Source organism: Trachinotus anak, unplaced genomic scaffold, assembly GCF_046630095.1.
Source record: "Trachinotus anak isolate AG129_WGS33_773 ecotype Australia unplaced genomic scaffold, CSIRO_AGI_Tana_v1 ptg000003l, whole genome shotgun sequence".
NCBI classification, from domain to species: domain Eukaryota; kingdom Metazoa; phylum Chordata; class Actinopteri; order Carangiformes; family Carangidae; genus Trachinotus; species Trachinotus anak.
This window is the reverse complement of record NW_027273854.1, coordinates 7,126,663-7,144,537: the sequence shown is the minus strand read 5'-3', so window position 1 is coordinate 7,144,537 and position 17,875 is coordinate 7,126,663. Positions and strand designations below refer to the sequence as shown.

The 17,875-nt window shown below is 39.7% G+C and overlaps 1 protein-coding gene across 2 annotated transcripts; it reads right to left on the bottom strand.

Annotated features, from left to right (window-relative positions):
* Nucleotides 1-1,620: 1,620 nt before the first annotated feature.
* On the bottom strand, nt 1,621-11,447 carry kdm8 (lysine (K)-specific demethylase 8). 2 transcript variants are annotated; one of them, XM_071470566.1, is made up of 8 exons: nt 8,089-8,297; nt 6,361-6,839; nt 5,198-5,370; nt 4,368-4,500; nt 4,203-4,253; nt 2,880-3,029; nt 2,690-2,782; nt 1,621-2,605 (listed from the first exon to the last, which is right to left on the bottom strand). In XM_071470566.1, the coding sequence occupies exons 2-8, from the start codon at nt 6,814-6,816 to the stop codon at nt 2,441-2,443; spliced, it is 1,221 nt and encodes a 406-aa protein (XP_071326667.1). In that variant the 5' UTR covers nt 6,817-6,839; nt 8,089-8,297; the 3' UTR covers nt 1,621-2,440. The 2 variants fall into 2 exon arrangements, with proteins under 2 accessions (XP_071326667.1, XP_071326674.1); XM_071470573.1 differs by lacking the exon at nt 8,089-8,297 and adding an exon at nt 11,309-11,447 and having other exon boundaries at nt 2,306-2,605.
* Nucleotides 11,448-17,875: the final 6,428 nt, after the last annotated feature.

Here is a 17,875-nt window from a genome sequence, read left to right as displayed (position 1 = left end):
AACACTCACATTTTGCCCCAAATGCTGAGAAAAGATTTGAGGGGAATTCTGGATTTTACAGCTGGTGTACATCCAGCACTCAATTTATTGTATTACAAGACAAGACAAATCTACTGGATTTCATCCCGATTTGCCAAAATCCATGAGGCCATTAATCAAAGAGCAGCAGCAGGAGAGGGTCTAGGTGGAAGAGAAAGGGTTACAGGCCCAGAGGTCCCACATTACTTCACTGGTAATTGACTATTGATTACATTATAATGAGAGTAAGCAGTTTTGTGTGATCTTAAGTCAATTGTGCCACTTACTTGACAGCAACAATGCACAGATGGGCTAAGTGAAGTATACAACATTTACTCAGAATTCAATTCTGATGGGTTTCATATAATTGGTTTAGAGAGATAACCCTTAAGGAAAGTCACTAGGTTTGGATAAGTCTATTATCTGCACACCGGTATGTATAATGTGTCTGCTGTTTGTTAGTCTATATAGTTTCTCAATTGAGAATCATAATGTAATTATAAAACCCCCTTTTCAGTTATTATTTCAACAGCGGCAGCTCCACTTCACTGAAATCTGTCAAGGTAAATCTATCAACTATCCTTCATTCTATATTTATTTATCAGTAAATAGCTAAAATATTCATAAGCACTTCGAGCAGACTGATTCCAGTTTCAGTCAGAGTCTCTTCAGCACTGACTGAAACAGTGACACTGAGTAAAGGTCTCTTAACATGTGTGTTGTATAGTTTCAAGTTGTAAAAAACGTATACATTTTAAGTGTGATTACTAATTATTATCACTCTTAAAATCAAAAAACAAACAAAAAAAAAAAACACCTCAATGCTGCTAAGGAAGGACAGTATGTACCAGCAGAAAATGTTTCTAATTCAGCTCTTGTCTGTTTGTACAAATGAACCAGTTTAAGAAATTAACATTCAAATAAATATATTTAAATGTGCGATTTAATGATAGCTTTACCACTTGAAAATTTATTTCACTACATTCAGTGGACGCAAAGTGGCCAGGAGCGGCAACCCTACTTCGCAGGGCTGGTTAGCTTTTAGCCTGACTCTGGTTTATCTCTGGTGTTGCTTGGTTAAGATTAGATTTAGCTACTGCATTATTTATGTGGTAAAACAAATTCACCAAGATCTTGGAACATTAACAGAGATTTTTCAAAAACAGAAAACAGGAAAATGTGGGTAAATTAGCCGTAACCATCTCACTAGTACAAGTACAGTACAGTAGTCTTTTACATGCTGTTATTTTTTTTTTCTTTTTCTTTTTCGTTATGATTATGAATGAATTTTTATGTAGTAAGGTTTAATGTCAAAAATTCTGATTCTGGTCTTGAAGGGTAGCATTTTATGTCTTACACTTGCAAGTTAATTTAAACCACTCTCATGTTTTAAGCTGTAATTTAGCTTTTTGTACTTAAATTCTCACTCGTCACTAAATCAGGAAAAACAGCACATGAATTACCCTTTCCTTGCACTGTCGTTTGAACAAAAATATTCCCACAAAGCTTTTCAGCTCCTCCTCAGAAATACTGTATTCTACTGATTTCCCAAAACAGCACTTTAACTGACTGTGAACTCGGTTGAAAAGCAGATCACATGTGTACATCAGTGCTGATCCACTTTATTTTGTCACATCTCCACACACTTCATGGATGCAATTAGCAGGCCTGATTGAAATGGACCTACGGGATACACGACTGGGGCTTGTCAGAGGTCTGAAACTGGAAATGAAGTGTCGCTGTCTTAGTAGTCGGGCGTTGTGTTTTTTGGCACTCAACAAGAGTTGTACTGTCAGGGTACTTAACCAACAAGACCATTTTAATTTCAAAGTCTGTCTGTGCCCAGGGGATTAATTCATTTAATTTATTAAATTTCATCTGTGACCTGCTTGATTGCCTCAACCAGAGAGCCATGTTTATTACCACATTTTTGTACCTGTAGCTCACTCGGTTATTAAATTTGAGGACCTGCCTCATTTCCATGAATTATGGAAATAGCACATCTGAGGATATTTGTAGGAATAAGGTTGAGAACACAATTAAATAAGCCAATTTGAAAGGAGAAACATATCCTATCAAATTAGATGACAACCCTCTGTAAATTATATGCAGGATGAAATGAGCACAAACAGTTTTAACTGCTCATTTGCTTTTTTTTTTTTTTTTTCTTTCCCCGCTGGTAGCTTTCTACACAATAGATGTTGTTGCAGTCATCAGCAGCACAATTAAACTAATCATTCAGCAGTGTGTGTTCATTGTTCATGGATCAAAGGTTTGTGTGATCAGCGGTTGTCCTAACATTTATGAGAATTAGCCTCGCATTAGTTAAGAACTCCAGAGTAATTTTCATCCACAGCAGCAGAGAACAAGCTGAACTCACATTCTATAACAAAAATAATTATTATCTATTAGAGATCTGCAATCATGACCACCAGAAGCTGACAGAAAAGCTGAGCTCCAAGGATCGAACATAATGCCAGTGGCGGACAGGGATGAACAGCACGTCTCCAGGCTGTAACACACATTCAAGATATGGGGCCTTGGCAAACTCCGGGAACCGCTCTGTGTCTGGATTCTCCACCTCCACCTGCATGGAAGGAGTCAGAGATTGGAAAAACTGCATATATTTGCAAGCTCAACATGTACTATCTCTACGGACTGTCAATCCCACCTGACTGGTATTGTGAAGCAGCTGTGATTGATGAGGGTACAGCTTGTCTGTGTCCTCTGGGGAATATAGGCGAATGTATTTGCTTCCCACAACCTGATTTATATACAGGGGAAATCTCATAAACAAACTGTGATCACGTCACAGATCTTTGACATTGACTGGAATCATAACGCAGCGTTATCATCGGCACCTGAGCCAAGAAGTTCTGTTGAGGGTCCTGGTGAAGAGGAGACACTGTACCTCCAGGCCCAAACCATGCGTTCACGGTGATATTATCTTCATCTTCCTCGCCAAGACAGCAATAATCTGGGAGGCGGATGTCTTCCTTCAGCTCTGGTATCTAAGGCAACATTAAACAATAAAGTTAAATTACATCAGGGGCTCTGACTAGATAATATCTTGTTGTTTCTTACCAGAACATTTGTAGACATTTCCCAGCAAGTAATATTGAATAAAGTTGTTTTTTTCTTTTTACTCTGCATTTGCTCAGTGTTTTTTTTTTTTTTTTTAAAGCATAGCACTGTTGAAGCTGTCCACCACTTTGGTCCTGAGTGAAATATCTCAAAAACTATTTGATGGATTGCAATAAACTTTGGCACACATTCATATCCCCAAGAGGATGAATTGTAATAACCTTGCACATTATCTGCACTTTCATCTAGCGCCTTCATCAAGCCAAAAAATTGTAATTTGCCATATCCTTTGCTTTATGGCCTGCAAATGCCTGCAAAACAGCTGCTGTACTTTGTCTTTAGTGCTAATGTTAGCATGCTAAGACCTGCCAACGCTCCCGAATTTTCAAGGTACTGTCCCAGCACTCTTCCATTTTGTTGTTTCTCCCTGTAAACTCTCGTATTTTGTATACTAACCCAAACACTCAACCTTTATTATAAATAATCACCATACATGGATCCATATGTTTTGCATGTTTGTCTGACATTGCCCAAGTTGCCAGACTGTGTGTAAAACACAAGCTACTCACACGGTCCACGCACATTCATACAATTTCAACCTGTCTTTAAATGAACAAGTTTAACAAAACTTAATTTTATGTTCATGTAATAATTAGTAATAATCTTCTATTTTGTAATAACATAATCTAACTGAATCTTTAAAAGGAATTAATTTTTTTTCAGCTAATAAAATGACACTGTGAAGGCAGTTCCTACATACACACATGAAGAGCTTATTACAGCTGATTCCTGAAAGATGAGGATACAGTGTGAAAAATCTGTGATGACTCCTCATTTAGCCTCATTTGAATCTATCAAACAGCCCAAAACACGCAACTTTTTGGCTTGACAAGGTGCCCTTTTGGTAAAGTTCAGTCCAGACAATGTATTAACTTCTACAATAAAGGTGTGAGGATGACAGCTGGAAAGAAAAGGAGAATTCTATTCTATTTTTCATAGTGCTGAAAATATCAGCCAAATGATCGATCAGTAACCTGACAAAATGAATAGATTATTATTTTTTATAGCGATTAATTTAAAAGTAAAGTATTGATCCATACCTGATCAAAGAGCTGGTGCTGAGCCAGATAACCCAAACCTTTCACTTCATCCTGAGTGGTTTTGAAAAAATACAAGAAAATACTCTGTTAGAAACCACAAGGCCATATTTTACCTTTATTGTGCTTTACCCATGCAACAGCAAGACTTGATGAGGACGGACTTACTTTATTCAAAATATATCGATCGATGAATTCATTGACTGTAAGCAGCGTTTGTGACCACTCCTCGTCCGTGTACCTGGATCCCACCTCGACAGGAACTGTCCGACGACCAGCCACAGACCTCAAGTATTCTATGCTTTGCAGGAGGGAGACGATGAATGAATTAAACATTACTGTAATACCACAGAAAAATTCACCAAAAAAAAAAAATCTTGTTCTCCATTCAAGAACTGCTTCCTGTCCTCCTCCACCATCAAGAGCTGCGAATCAGATGCCGGGAGTTGTGTGTCATATGTCAGAGTGAATAGTCAGCAGTGAGAAGTCGGCAGTGAGAAGTGAGAGCGAGGACACTGAGGGATACTCTTAAATGCAGAGGCACTTATATCAGACATAAGAATCAGGAATCATGCATGTGATGATTATGAACTCAGTCCATGCTTTACCCACTTACCCACATTTTCAGGCAGTGATTGAGACCGAAACTTACACTATACATCTCAGTGTCAAACTGATGTGACTTGTATGTTATATGCCGGCGTCACTTCAGTACCAGACTCCACCAGGTTCTTCCCCTCAGCTGGATTAGTGCACTCATCTGGGGGGGGGGGGGGGGGGGGGCTGCTAGTGCATACGCTAATGCTAACAGTGCGAAATCAATCTTCAAAATCTTCAATTTTTAAAACTTGCTTTCCGAATCAAAATTTAATCTAAAAAAACCTTGTGACGAACGACAGACAAGGTGATGTAATCTGGACAAAAACAGACAAACCGATATTGATGTGTGCGGTTATTTTGATGATGATACAAAGTCATACACTGCAGAGAAATCAAACCTCCAGGGGTGTTCATTAAGGGCGGGCCAGTGGTCAATGATCCCCTCTAAAATCACTGGTTTGAGTGGCAGCAGGTAGTTTGTGTTGAAGCTCTCCAGTGATGGACACGTTATCCTGGGAACTGCCATCTCCTCTTCGATCACAGGAGCATGCGGGCTCTCGATCTTTATTCTCTGTTGATGATGTCAAAACAACAAGTTGATGTGTTTGTTTTTTTTTAGAGGAAAATAACAACCATGACAAGTAACTGATTGTATTTTTCCCATTTCTATTAATTGATTGGTTGAGGGACAGAAAATTAACCTGAAACTATTTTGAAAATCAATTAATTGTTTCAGTCATTTACCAGCTGCCAATTATTTTTCAAGCTCCGGGTTTTCTAATGTAAGGATGTGCTTATTATCTTTGTCTTATGTAATAGTAAATTCAATATACTACTTTCTGACATTTACTATAACTGATCAAGCAGTTAACTGATTAATCAGGAAACCAACTGGCAGATAAAAAAGATAATGAAAACAGTCACTACCCCAGTGAACAAAAAGACATGGATGCTTCACATACATGATCAGTTTTTTTTTTAAAGACAAAGACAATCCTGAAAAATCCTGCTCCAAATGCTCCATCTCAATTTTGATGACGTCTGAACAAAGTGATCTGACATTTGAGTGTTTGTTGTACTTTATCTTCAGTGACTCATGATGGAGAGCAAAAATTGTGAAAGGCTTATTTTGAAATGTCCTCATCAGTTATTGCTTGTTGCAAACTTAGAGTCTAATGGAAGAACCAAAAAAAAAAACAACAATTCTGTGGCTCCCTAAATAAAAAAAAACAAACTAGTTTTATAAGTGAAAACAACTTTAATGTAAGTTGCTCACCTAAATCAGAAAAGGAGTGCCAACCCTGTTTCATGACACTGAAATATTTTTCTTTTTTTCTATTCTTCTTTTTTTTTTTTTAATAAATAAAATGTACTTTTCCAATATTGTTGAGCCTGAAGAACGAAAACAAAACCGTTTGCATGCTACACAAACGCTCCTGAAGCATCACATTATCTCCTCACTTCAAACGCTTTCGCCTCTCTTTGATAGCACTTCTGAGGTAGCCAGTAACTTCTGATGAACCTCCGCGACTAACTCAGTCATAGAATAATGTCCACCAACCTTGATCACAGCATGTTCACTTTCATCTTCCTCCTCAGAGGCTTTCCGGACTTCACCCTGCAGGATCCCAACGATAGCCTGCAGTATATTATCCATGATGGCCGCACCCATGAGTAAACCCATGTCACAAGTTCTGACGGCCTGCTGGATCTCGTCCTCCAATGGACCTTCCCGACACAGAGCGGCCACTTTGAACAGGCAGCCGTAAGAATAAACACGTCTCCACTCTTTGTCCACATGGCGCCACGTTCCCGTGTTGAGCTTCTCCCATGAAAAATCCAAAATGATCTGAGCGTTAAGCAAACGGCTGCTGCTGGCAGCGTCACTGTACAGCTGCTGCCTGGAGCGTTTCAGCACATCCACCACACCTGACTCCACCGTGTCGCTGAACTGCAGCGGGAACTCTTCCTCATTTGGAGGCAGAACGGCAGAGATTTTGGACCAAAGTGTAGCCATTGATGAGGAGGTCTTTATTTACACTGTGGGACAGACAATGATAGAGAGAGTCATGATATGATACATTTCCATCTGCACTGTTTGTCTGCCTTTAAAATTCACTGTGTTTTTTTCAGAGGCAAAGGTTGCCTCATCTGTGTCATTCACAAACAGGACACTTGCTTTTTCCATCACTGAACAACCTCTTTGCTGCGGTGAAACAGATTTATACACATAATTTCCAAACTGGCAACTAGGAAACGCAGGTGAGGGCGTCCTGAGCCAGAACTGTGACTGTGACACATGCACAGTGACGACACTCTATCACACGGTGCCTGAAACTGCCAACTCTGCCTCCATGTGACTCCATCCGTGTTTGGATGCTCTGTGTGGCTGGAGGTGATGCCAAAGTATGAGGCGACCAACTATAAGCACCTGATTTTTTTTTTTTTGAATACATAGACACAGTCTTGTGAACTTTGAGACAGACTGAACAGAGTCAAACTGAATGGTTGTATTTATGTATCTTACACGCCTGAGGTGATGAACAGTGCTGGATCACAGCCTGAGATCCTGCACAGTCACGGGAGTGGGAACATCCGTGCAACCCTTGACGTCATGCACATTTTGCAGAAATAACAAAACAAGCAGAAATATTCAGGATGTGAGATTCCACTGTCACATGTTATCATGAAAGTCATTAAAGATGGTGGGCGGAGTGAAGCTTCACTGAAAGTGCATGTCCTCCATTTTTAAATAAAGCAGTAGTAGTAAGATAATATCTTTATTAAAAAAATGACTGAAGTGTATTGGTTATGTCCATAATCATTCTGCTCTATGATCATGTTAAAACACAAAAAACATCCAGAGATGCACCGAAGGACCTGACGTCCGCTTTGTTGCACAAGGATGGATCATAATCATACCGATTAAAAGGTATTTTAAAACCAAAATGCAGATTAAATGTGAAATCTGAAGAAAATATCATACACACGTCTATAATTTGCAAAATGTTGTAAAACAATTCATAAACAAGCCTACATATGAAATAATGGGGTGTCAAGTTAATTTCCAAATTACTAAATATAAAATACAAACTTTGGATCTGTACATTCACACACAACAGAAAGTGTGTCTTCAGTTTTTAAAAAAAATAAAACATCCCAAATACGGTAATAATCATAGCTGTCATACACCAGATATCATGAGCATTTCAAAGTGCATGTCCTCCATAACAAGATTCATGTGCGGAAATGAGAATAACATTGGTTTGAATAGTGAGCTAATACTCACCCGCAGAGCGAGTCCAGGAAACCGACGCGTCTGTCAACGCTGCGAGCAAAAGCTGCATTCAACACGTTCAATGCCACATTCACCTAATGTTATGATGTTTACACGTTTCATGTTACAATGTTACATAAGATGGAAAAGACTGTAAACTCTGACGAAGCTGTTGCAAGTACTCCAGGCACAAGCCACAACAGTGCTGCCGGTGGTACAACAAAAACACACCGAGAGGGAACTCGGACACCGGAAAACATTAGTTCCATGTTGCGTTCAAGATATTCCACAACAAAATAAAAAGCTGTCTGAAAAGTTTAAAAAACAAAAACAAAAAAAAAAAACAAAAAAAACGCGAACTCACTGGTAATACAGTGTAAGCATTTTCAAGGATCTCAGCTTTTTGTGTTTAGTTTATTTCTAAAGGAGAAACTTTGATTTGCACTAACTCTCTGGTCCAGTAGATGGTAGTAATCTAACCTGTGAAATAACAAAACCAGTTTGTATGACACCTTATTAAGTGATTGTGCACACACACACACACACTGTATACACACCTGTTTGTCATGTGGTGCCAGTTTCCCACCGTGCATACACCCACCCACACTCTGCACCTACACAGCCACATCTGTCCACAACCTCTGAAGCCCTGAGGCTGCACAGAAATCTCTCTCTCTCACATCTCACCTTCTTCTCACATTATCAACCAGCTGCAGGAAGGCTCACTCACTAAAACAGTGCTCCTGTGACAGCACAGCCTGATTACAGACACATTACATAAATGACAAATCTGTCTCAACGTGAGCACAGTCTTTATGTGCCATTGAGACAGCAATTCTTCCATAAATAATAAGATTACACAAACATTTGTTTTTCCCTCTCTCCATTGCTCCTGCGGCTCTGAAAGTTTTATGCAAATACAGATATTCCCAGAAGACTGATTGATATGTATCTGCTCATGTGAAGACGAAACAATGATTGAGTTTGTCGTTTTAGATGTCACACGTGGATACTTGAGTTTTTCATATTCAACTGCTTTTTTGGGGGAGGGGAGTGTGTGCTGGGGGAGATGGGTCCTGAACAAACATGATAGGAAACCTTTGGCAGGGAAAGTCTGGAATCTATAAACGCACCGCACTATTATCAAATGTCAAACACACTATGAAATTCAAATAATCTTGGTGCAAACTGCGAAGCTGTTCCTCTATGTAAAGCAGATGGAAACAAGAGAGAGACCGCCTGCCTTTCCGGGAATCACAGGGGATTTTAAAATGTTTCATGCATTTCTGTTCATTCTCACTGTGTAAACAACAGAATTCTCTTGGCTAAATCTATTGTTCACTTACTTGCACGGAGGTGAGAAATTACTGTAGAGCACAAAACTGCAATGTGTTGTTTTTTTGTTTTCTTTTGCTACAGCTTTTCAAACAAAGGGACTTAAAGAAAATGTGATTTACAATTTTAGATGTAAAGGAATAAAGTGTGGACAGCAGAGAAAAGAGGGACCTGGCCTCTGCTGGTCAAACACACTGTGTTCATTATTGTGTGGGACACTGAGGGAGAAATCCTCACACCACTATGTGAATGCTGTGTTTGTGCACCTCTGCTTGTGTGAGCGGTGGGGGGGGGGGTTGGTCTCAGCAGGGGAGGCCGATGTATTATTCAGGCGTGTCCAACTCTGTGGTTGTGAGACAGCGTGGGGCTACGCTGAAGGTCAAAGGCCGAGCAATGTTATTGCTCCCTGTACTGTCAGCGCTGACTTCATGCGCAGGCTGTCCTTCCAAATCTTCATCGGCAGGGGTCGGCGACCTTTCCCCGGTTTACATGGAGAAGGAGGAGGAGGGTGATCACTCTGTCTGTCTCTCCTAGGACCTCGTCATCTGGTGTCACTCAGGAAATATCAAAGACAATATCATTTGTGATATATATATATATATATATATATATATATATATATATATATATATATATATATATATATATTAAATTTAGGATTTTTTCATGTAAATTAATTCTTAACAGTTCAAACCTGTGTTTGCATCCCCATCAGTGACAACATTTAGTAAATCAAAGGATTCTGCTGAGTTATTTAAAGAATTAAAAAGAGGTTTTCTAGAGAATTAAATCTCAGAAGTTGCTGAATCTAATAGTTTAAATGTTAATTTTCACTATAACCATTATTCATGTGCCTGGTTTGTTTTTAGTGAAAGGTTTCATAAAAATCCTCTCCATGATTTTTGTAAATTAATTTCACTTGGAAGTAAACAACTTCCATTTTATGCCTCTACAATACATTGATATGTTGTTTGGGATCTCAACCGCCTTAGTTTGTGCAGTAAACAATTAATTTGGTTTTTATTATCATAATTCCCTTTGAACCTGGGCTTGTCTCAGAAGCGCCGTAACGAAAAGTCTCTGCAGCAGCAGCAGCCGCAGCTCTGGGTTTGCCAGCAGCCGAACAGGGCAGCAGGGCAGCATGGACCGTGACTGTCAGCAGCGTATTCCCAGAAGGCCTGCGAGGGCTGAACCATCGGGACACCGCAGGAAGGATGTAATCACCACCATTACGCTCCAGGTGATGCTGAAATAAAAGAGGGAAACAAGCCTCCGGTGGTGTTGCCATGGATCAGAATCCAATTAAACACTGTTTAGCTCGACACAAACTGCCAGTCATAGCCTGTTGACTCATGAAATTAATGTATTGTCGTGGCACAAAGAAACTGTTGCAACAGAGAGTGCAGCATGACCCAAGGCAGGACCCAGTCAAACCGCTGTAGCTTCATTCTTGGGGGATGTAAATTACATTAGGCAATTGATGTGTCAGAGAGATGACACAGTATTGCGTCTGTAATTCCAAACTCTGGGCATTTTTTTTTTGCGTCACTGCTCAGTTTTGAAGGTCATCTGCTGGCTTGCACACAAACACGCATCATGTCAATAGCCCCAGATGCAGTGTCACATTTATCCCCAAGGTAATTTATGCATACATAAAAGCTAGTGGAGGTTAAAGGTTGCTACATTCCTCCGAAACCTGGTAATGGATATTTGGAAATACCCTGAAGAGGTAACAAATGAGAGGTGTAAAGTTAAATGTCCTGTGAAATCAGCAGGAGACCAGAAACAAGCTGCCTTTACAGCCTCGGGGAGGTTTCCACAGACAATTATCCGGGCCACAACCACAGCCCTCAGCTCAGAGTGACTACAGGTCAGCGTCGCAGCACCACTCACTTACAGATGTTGCTGGTAAGTCAGGGGCAGGGATGACGGAGCTGTCCCCTGGGTCACCGCGAAGAAGAGACATGGGCTTGCCAGCTTGGCGTACCTCCACGGAGCGGTGTTAGTGCCTGCTCCGCTCCAAGCAGGTGCTCAGTTCCAGTGGCTTAATGTGGGACGCCAGAGTGCAGGCAGTCCGTCAAAACCACTTTGGATCAAATTAATGCAACCAGGTGTGCCCCTGCAGTTGGGGCTCAGGTGACACCTGCTACTTCCCTTTAATTAGAGCTCAAACAGCTGTTTCAGGGTAGACAGAGAGGGAGAGGGTCCCCAGGTTAGTCTGCTGCCTCTCTCACCACTTGATACTGGTCACATGCGATTATTGCTGCAAGCTTTGGTTTTTTGGTTTCGCTGATAAATGACCAATATCTGGATTATCTGGCTTCACCATTTAGTAACCAGTGAAAAAAAGTAATAGCGGCCTTGACTGTGTTTGCCTGTTCGAGTAATCCCCTGTTTTCAACTCTGCCTCAGTGCATTTATCAGAGGAGTATGGCACTTCTGGCCAAAAAGACTCACTTCTGACAAATATGACTCACTTGCTAAGCAAGGCGAAGATAAAAGTGAAGGCAGTCTTCACCTCGTTATTCTAGTACTGTGAAGAATCTTCAGGGGGCTGCAAGCTCTTAGGGTAGTTTAGGTAGCTTTGATCTTTCTTGGATGCAGTAATAAGCATAGTGCAGATGAAGAGAGAGGGTATCCATCTTGAAATATGATTTCCCTTTGGTTCTTTAACAAGGCTAAAAAGAGGTGGGTGGTCAGCTCCAGGGGCTCTGCAGGAAATTCTTAGCTCCTGACAAGGTGTGAGTGTGGAGCTCATACATACAACCAAAAGGATCTGAACAAAGTGATATTACTCCAAATGTTTGGAAGCGCCCGGAGCTGGGGTGCCTGTGAATCATTACCAAAAGCTGCATGCCCCGTCACTCGGTCTGAAAATCTGCAAGCCACAAGGTGGAGGATCTGTATCATGGAGCTGCTTGAGGAGAAGAGAGAACGTTTCTAAGCCTCTGCAGAGGATGCACTGCAGGAAAAAAAATAATGAATGACACTGGTTTGATGATTAATCTCTCATCATACATATGCAACTATACAGTATATACATTTTTGATAATGCTAACAGTGTGCTGTCATCGAGGGATTTGGATTTACCTGTGGATTTAACAGGATTTCTTTTGCAATTGAATTTTCTGCCTGTTTTTTGACGGCGCTCATTCTTTCCTTTAACAACTGCAAACCTAAACGTTCATTCTCGCCACCTCTGTCCTGAAACTGTGCAAAGGTCAGACCCACATGAGAAGTTCATTTACCAGCAGAGAGCAGTATTGTGGCAGCAAAGTCCTCCCCCCACCACAGCTTAATAATTTAGTATGCAAAGAGGAAACAAGAGATAGTCAGGTATGTCATGCTTTCTGTGTTGACAGTGTTTTGACTCCAAAGGCTTTTCATCAGTTCAGATTTATGAATGACAGCCACAATATTACAGAGAAAGGCTGTAAAACTGAGATTGAGACTTCAAACCCCCCCTGTCAAGACACAGAAAAGCGTTAGCTATGTGAACACTACTAAAAAAAGGTGTTTTTTTTCAGGTAAATGAACAGGTGTACGAGAGCTGTAAACAGAAAATGGCCAATGGAAAACTCCTCACTGAAAGTTCTGAGTTTTACGAATCAACAAAATACATCTTGTTTCCCATTTGTTGTTTCTCCGTATTTGTTAAAGCTGGAAGATTAAATAAAGAGATTTTATCTTAAAAACAGATGTAAAATTGATGTTTTTGAATCTATTACAGGCACAAAAACTGTACTTGTACTTTTCTTTTTTTTTGCACAGGTTCACAAAGGCAGCAGAATATCAGGATGACATCCAGAGTTGAAAATGAACACACACAAAAACCACACAACAGTGTGTATACCTGAGTCAAGAATGCCTTTTGGCAGTTTGTGAACAAATAAAAGCGGTGGGTATCTGACCTTGGCACACGTTACCTGCTTCAAACTGGGTCGGCAGTCACCTCTACTTGTAAAAAGAAGTCTCTTCTTCGTTTGTGAGCAAGTTGGAAATCTAATGCTCTGGGTGAATGCATCCGCAGAGCTGAATGTCACTATATGGGAGGGTAAATGTTCGCACTTGTTTGCACTGGAAGGAAGAAGATGGTTAATTTTCGTGGCACCTGTGACCTGCCGCTGTTTTTGTCACAAACAACTGCCTCTTTGAATAAGGAGGGAGAGAGGAAGATGTATCGTGGCAGATTCAGAGGCTTGTTTTTTTTTTTTTGTGGTCCCAACAGTGTTGGGCAGACGTATGCAGAGGGACGTCAAAGTGTCATCACATGGTATTGATTTAGGAAACCTGAGGAGCTGATTGATGATTTCCACTTTGCACTGTGAACAATGAGCTTTCCTTTCACTGACTCTCCAGCTCTGCATGTGTGACAGAGATGCTCCATATCGACGGGAAGTCTTCATACTTTCCATTCCTTTTAATGACAAATATTATCATTCCAAAATGCACAAATATATATTTCTTTCCATACAACACGTCGACGCATTACTGAAATATTTTTAGAGAGGTTGAAGGAAACTAAAACATAAATAAAGCAGAGTAAAATAATTCAGTCCTTCAACCACCTGCCTCTCCGCTGAACAAATACACAGACACACCGGTGAACATGCCCAAGGGCTCTTATCACATCCAGCTGTCAAATGGGTGCTGATCCATCATTCAAGTTCTGTGTTTACATTCTGACACTTTTACCCCTCCGAATAAATCTTGAATATGTTCAAACAAGTTGCATATACATGACTTTTGTGCTGACATTTACAGCAAAGATTCTCCATACCAAAAAAAAAAAAAAAAAAAAAAAAAAATCATCGCTTTTCTTTTTGTGACTGATCATTATTGGCCTCTTTTATTGTATTTAAGGACAATTCACCAAGGAGCAGACCAATTGTGGCCAGTGTTGCCAACTTTCCTAATTTTTCTTCTCCCTTTTGTTTGTCTGATGATGATATATTCCCAAGTCCTGCTACCTAAAAAAGAAAAACAAAGCCGGTAACCTTGGAAACTGCATTCTTGTTTCGAATGGCTGTTGCACCGGTCCCTCAAAATTTCAAGATTATTCAACCATCCTCAACTTTCATTTTTTATTATGCTAGTCACTGAACTCAACAAAAAAAATGTACTAAAAGTGCGTTCACTCCTCATGAGAATGACAAACCATGAGCACCTTTAATTAAATGTTTATGACAAAGTTTAATTCTCTACCTTCTTCCATATTATGTATTGTCTTAGAAATCCGTTGAAAGCAGAATGAATAAAACGTCTAAAACGCCACTTAGGACACACAGCTGAACTGGCTGAAGGACTTCTCTCCTCCCTAAGCTTCTTATATTTACTTTGAAATCAAAACCCAACCAATTCATTAGCTTCCTTTGTCGAGTTCAGAGAAGATTTATTTGCCTTTGGGGGAGGTTTGTCCTGCCTTGCCCGTGGGCCTTACAGTTTGTTTTATGTTAACTTGATTGTATTTTTGACATTGACAATTGAAATAACAATAAGAAAAGTTAACATACCCCTCCTCCTCCCCGCAGCAGAATGACTTCTATCAGCATGATTCACAACTCACCTTCATTTGCAGCAAAGAGGATTTAGCAGTTCTGCAGTAATCAATAATGCACTTTATGGACTTAATCCATGCAAACAGTTAAAATGTGAGTGGGAAGAACCTTTGATTCTCTGTCTGGCCACACAAAACATTTCCAGTTGCCACGTTTTCTGCTGTTAAAACACTGAGATGAATCCTTTGCTTGTAGGATGTGAGAGATTTGGCAGTTCACTGACTCCAGGCAAACTTGGCAAGCCTCACTAGTTTGTATTTTAGCTCGGTTAGACTGGGGAGTTTCAAACTCAAGTCTCTCCCTGATATGGCCCTCTAATCTCGATGCTAATGCTAAGTAAAACATAGACATACTGGGATTGAGTACTGTAGCTGAGAGTAGCCTGTGTGAAATCAGGAAAACAATTCAAGCTGTTCTCCTGAAGTCATTTTTTCACTGCAGTGGCTGACTCTTCTTCCAAAACAAGCAAGTAGAAAAAAGAATCAAAACCATTTTTTTTATTTTTATTTTTTTATTAAAAAGACACAGAATTGAACAAAGGGCAGATGCAACAGAGCTCCACTATATTTTACCACCATCAAAGGTCATGTTGTAATTATTCAGACATAATACATTAACATGTGTGACCACTATAATCATCATAATCATCATATCACGGTCTATTGGATGTAACTGTATAATCAAAATGCATCACACAGACAACGCAGAAGAACACAAAAAGCAAATGACCACCCACAAACGAACAAACTAAATAAATAAATGCACACCTGTGTATTTGCACATATACACGTGCACTGTCACACTTCACATTTGTGCATAACGTGACTTCAAAAAGTTTCTCAAAGCAGAGGGTCCGAAATACTTTTGTGTGAGAGATTTCAGTTTTTGATTTTACACTTTCACTTTGCTGAGAGTGGATTGATGGGCAAAAATGATAATTTTATCCATTTAAAATGAAAGGTGTGACACAAAGTGTGCAGAGAAGTGAAGGGGTCTGAATACTTTCTGAAGCCACTGCATTCATATTTGCACCTGCAGAGTAAACACATATCCAAAAATAAAAATAATAATAATACATGCAGGTTCAGTCCATAATTTTAGCACCAAACACCAAGTTACTATCAGGGATCAACTCTGAATTACCGGCATGCAAAAATATTTTTTTTATTTCAACTTTCCTTGAGATGGTTTCTCAAAATTAAATATAGAGATCCTCTAACTCTCCCCAGTTTGAGCTGGAATTGATGAGTTCAGTTCGATGAGAAAATAAAAACAAAAAAAGAAGAATGATGCAGATCTCATACTTATCTAGAACTGAATACAAAACATAAAACAAAACATACCATGATTCTTCTTATCATCGATCATTTGATTTCTTCTTCTAAGTTAAACAAAACATATGATGAATGAACAGGATTCATCCAGTTATTAGATAAATGAATAATGAATCCTATCCTATCCCCATGAATAATAAATGCTATAATAAATGCATGGATGTGAAATATACCGACATTCCCCAGGTCATTAAACAACATAGATTGAGCTATAAGTTAAATTAACAATGTTTCAAAAGTTTTCAGTAAAAAGTATTTTTTTTACATAAAAATGAGCATCCCTAAAACATATATTTGCTGTCATATAAGCAGACAAATCTCAGATCACAGTCATTGTTATGTGGCCACTACAACAAGGTTGAACACTGAACACTGTAGATTTTTTCAAACGTAAACCAAACAGGAGAAAATAGTGCATTTTTTGGATTAATGTGGTCGACTGGTGAGTATTTAAGAGGGTGTATGTGGGATTGGCTCAAAATAAACTATAAAGGTTGTAGTTGTCACCCAGTGTAACAGTGTGGGTGATAAATGTGTTTGATATCTATCTTTAATATCACAAAATCACTGTCAAATATAAATCTAAGCACATTCCACTGTGTATGCTCTAAACATGAATGTACTGTATATAACATTTATAAAGTGACCTATTACATTCAATTTTCATTCCATCACTCCTTACACTCAATACTCTGCTTCTTCAGAAACTGTTTGACTTATATATAGACACTGTTTGTTTGCTATATACATGCCCACACACAAACTCACACACAAGCATATATACATATATATATATAGCAACAATGTTATAATAATATATAACATCTACTGTAATACACCTGCCATTTTTTGTCCATTTATCCCTTTTGCCTCTTCCATCTGCCCTAAAACTACAACATTATCTTCTATTACCCCCGACACAGCGACATTTACCCAAAATTAGCCTACGCTACTGCTGCTCACCATGCTGTCCATACCACCTCCACATCCTGCATGAATATTTTGACAGGAAGAAATAAACCTCAGATGGTATTTACACCACAACACAGTGTACCACCTCAGTTCACAGATCTGATCAGAGGTATTTCAGCCTCACCTTCAATTTATAAGCTTTGCATTGTTGCCACACATTTCATCTTTTCCCAGAGTACAGTACACAGGGGCATGATTACCTCTCTACCTGTGTGATGGAGACATTTCCTCTGTGACTTGGGTTCCCTTCATGCTTTCATTACAACACAACCATACATCTTCCCTGTATCTTGACGGTGTTTGGGGGGGGTTGCAGCAGCCATCTGGGGAAGTATACAGACATACAACACTGTATCATTTGTGGCAACCCATCAACACCAGCCTCACCTTTTTAATTCTGATTTAGAGGGTGAAGCGAATGGTTGGGCGGAGGTGCTGATGATACAGTCCCCTTCATACTGAGCCTGCTGAACAAAGGAGACCATGGAGACCAACTCTCCTCCAAGAGACACATGAATCATCACTGACAGGGCTCCTCCCCCTGCGGCGTTGCCGCCATGAATTATCTACCTCTGTAAAGGCCTTGATCAATTAGTCAAT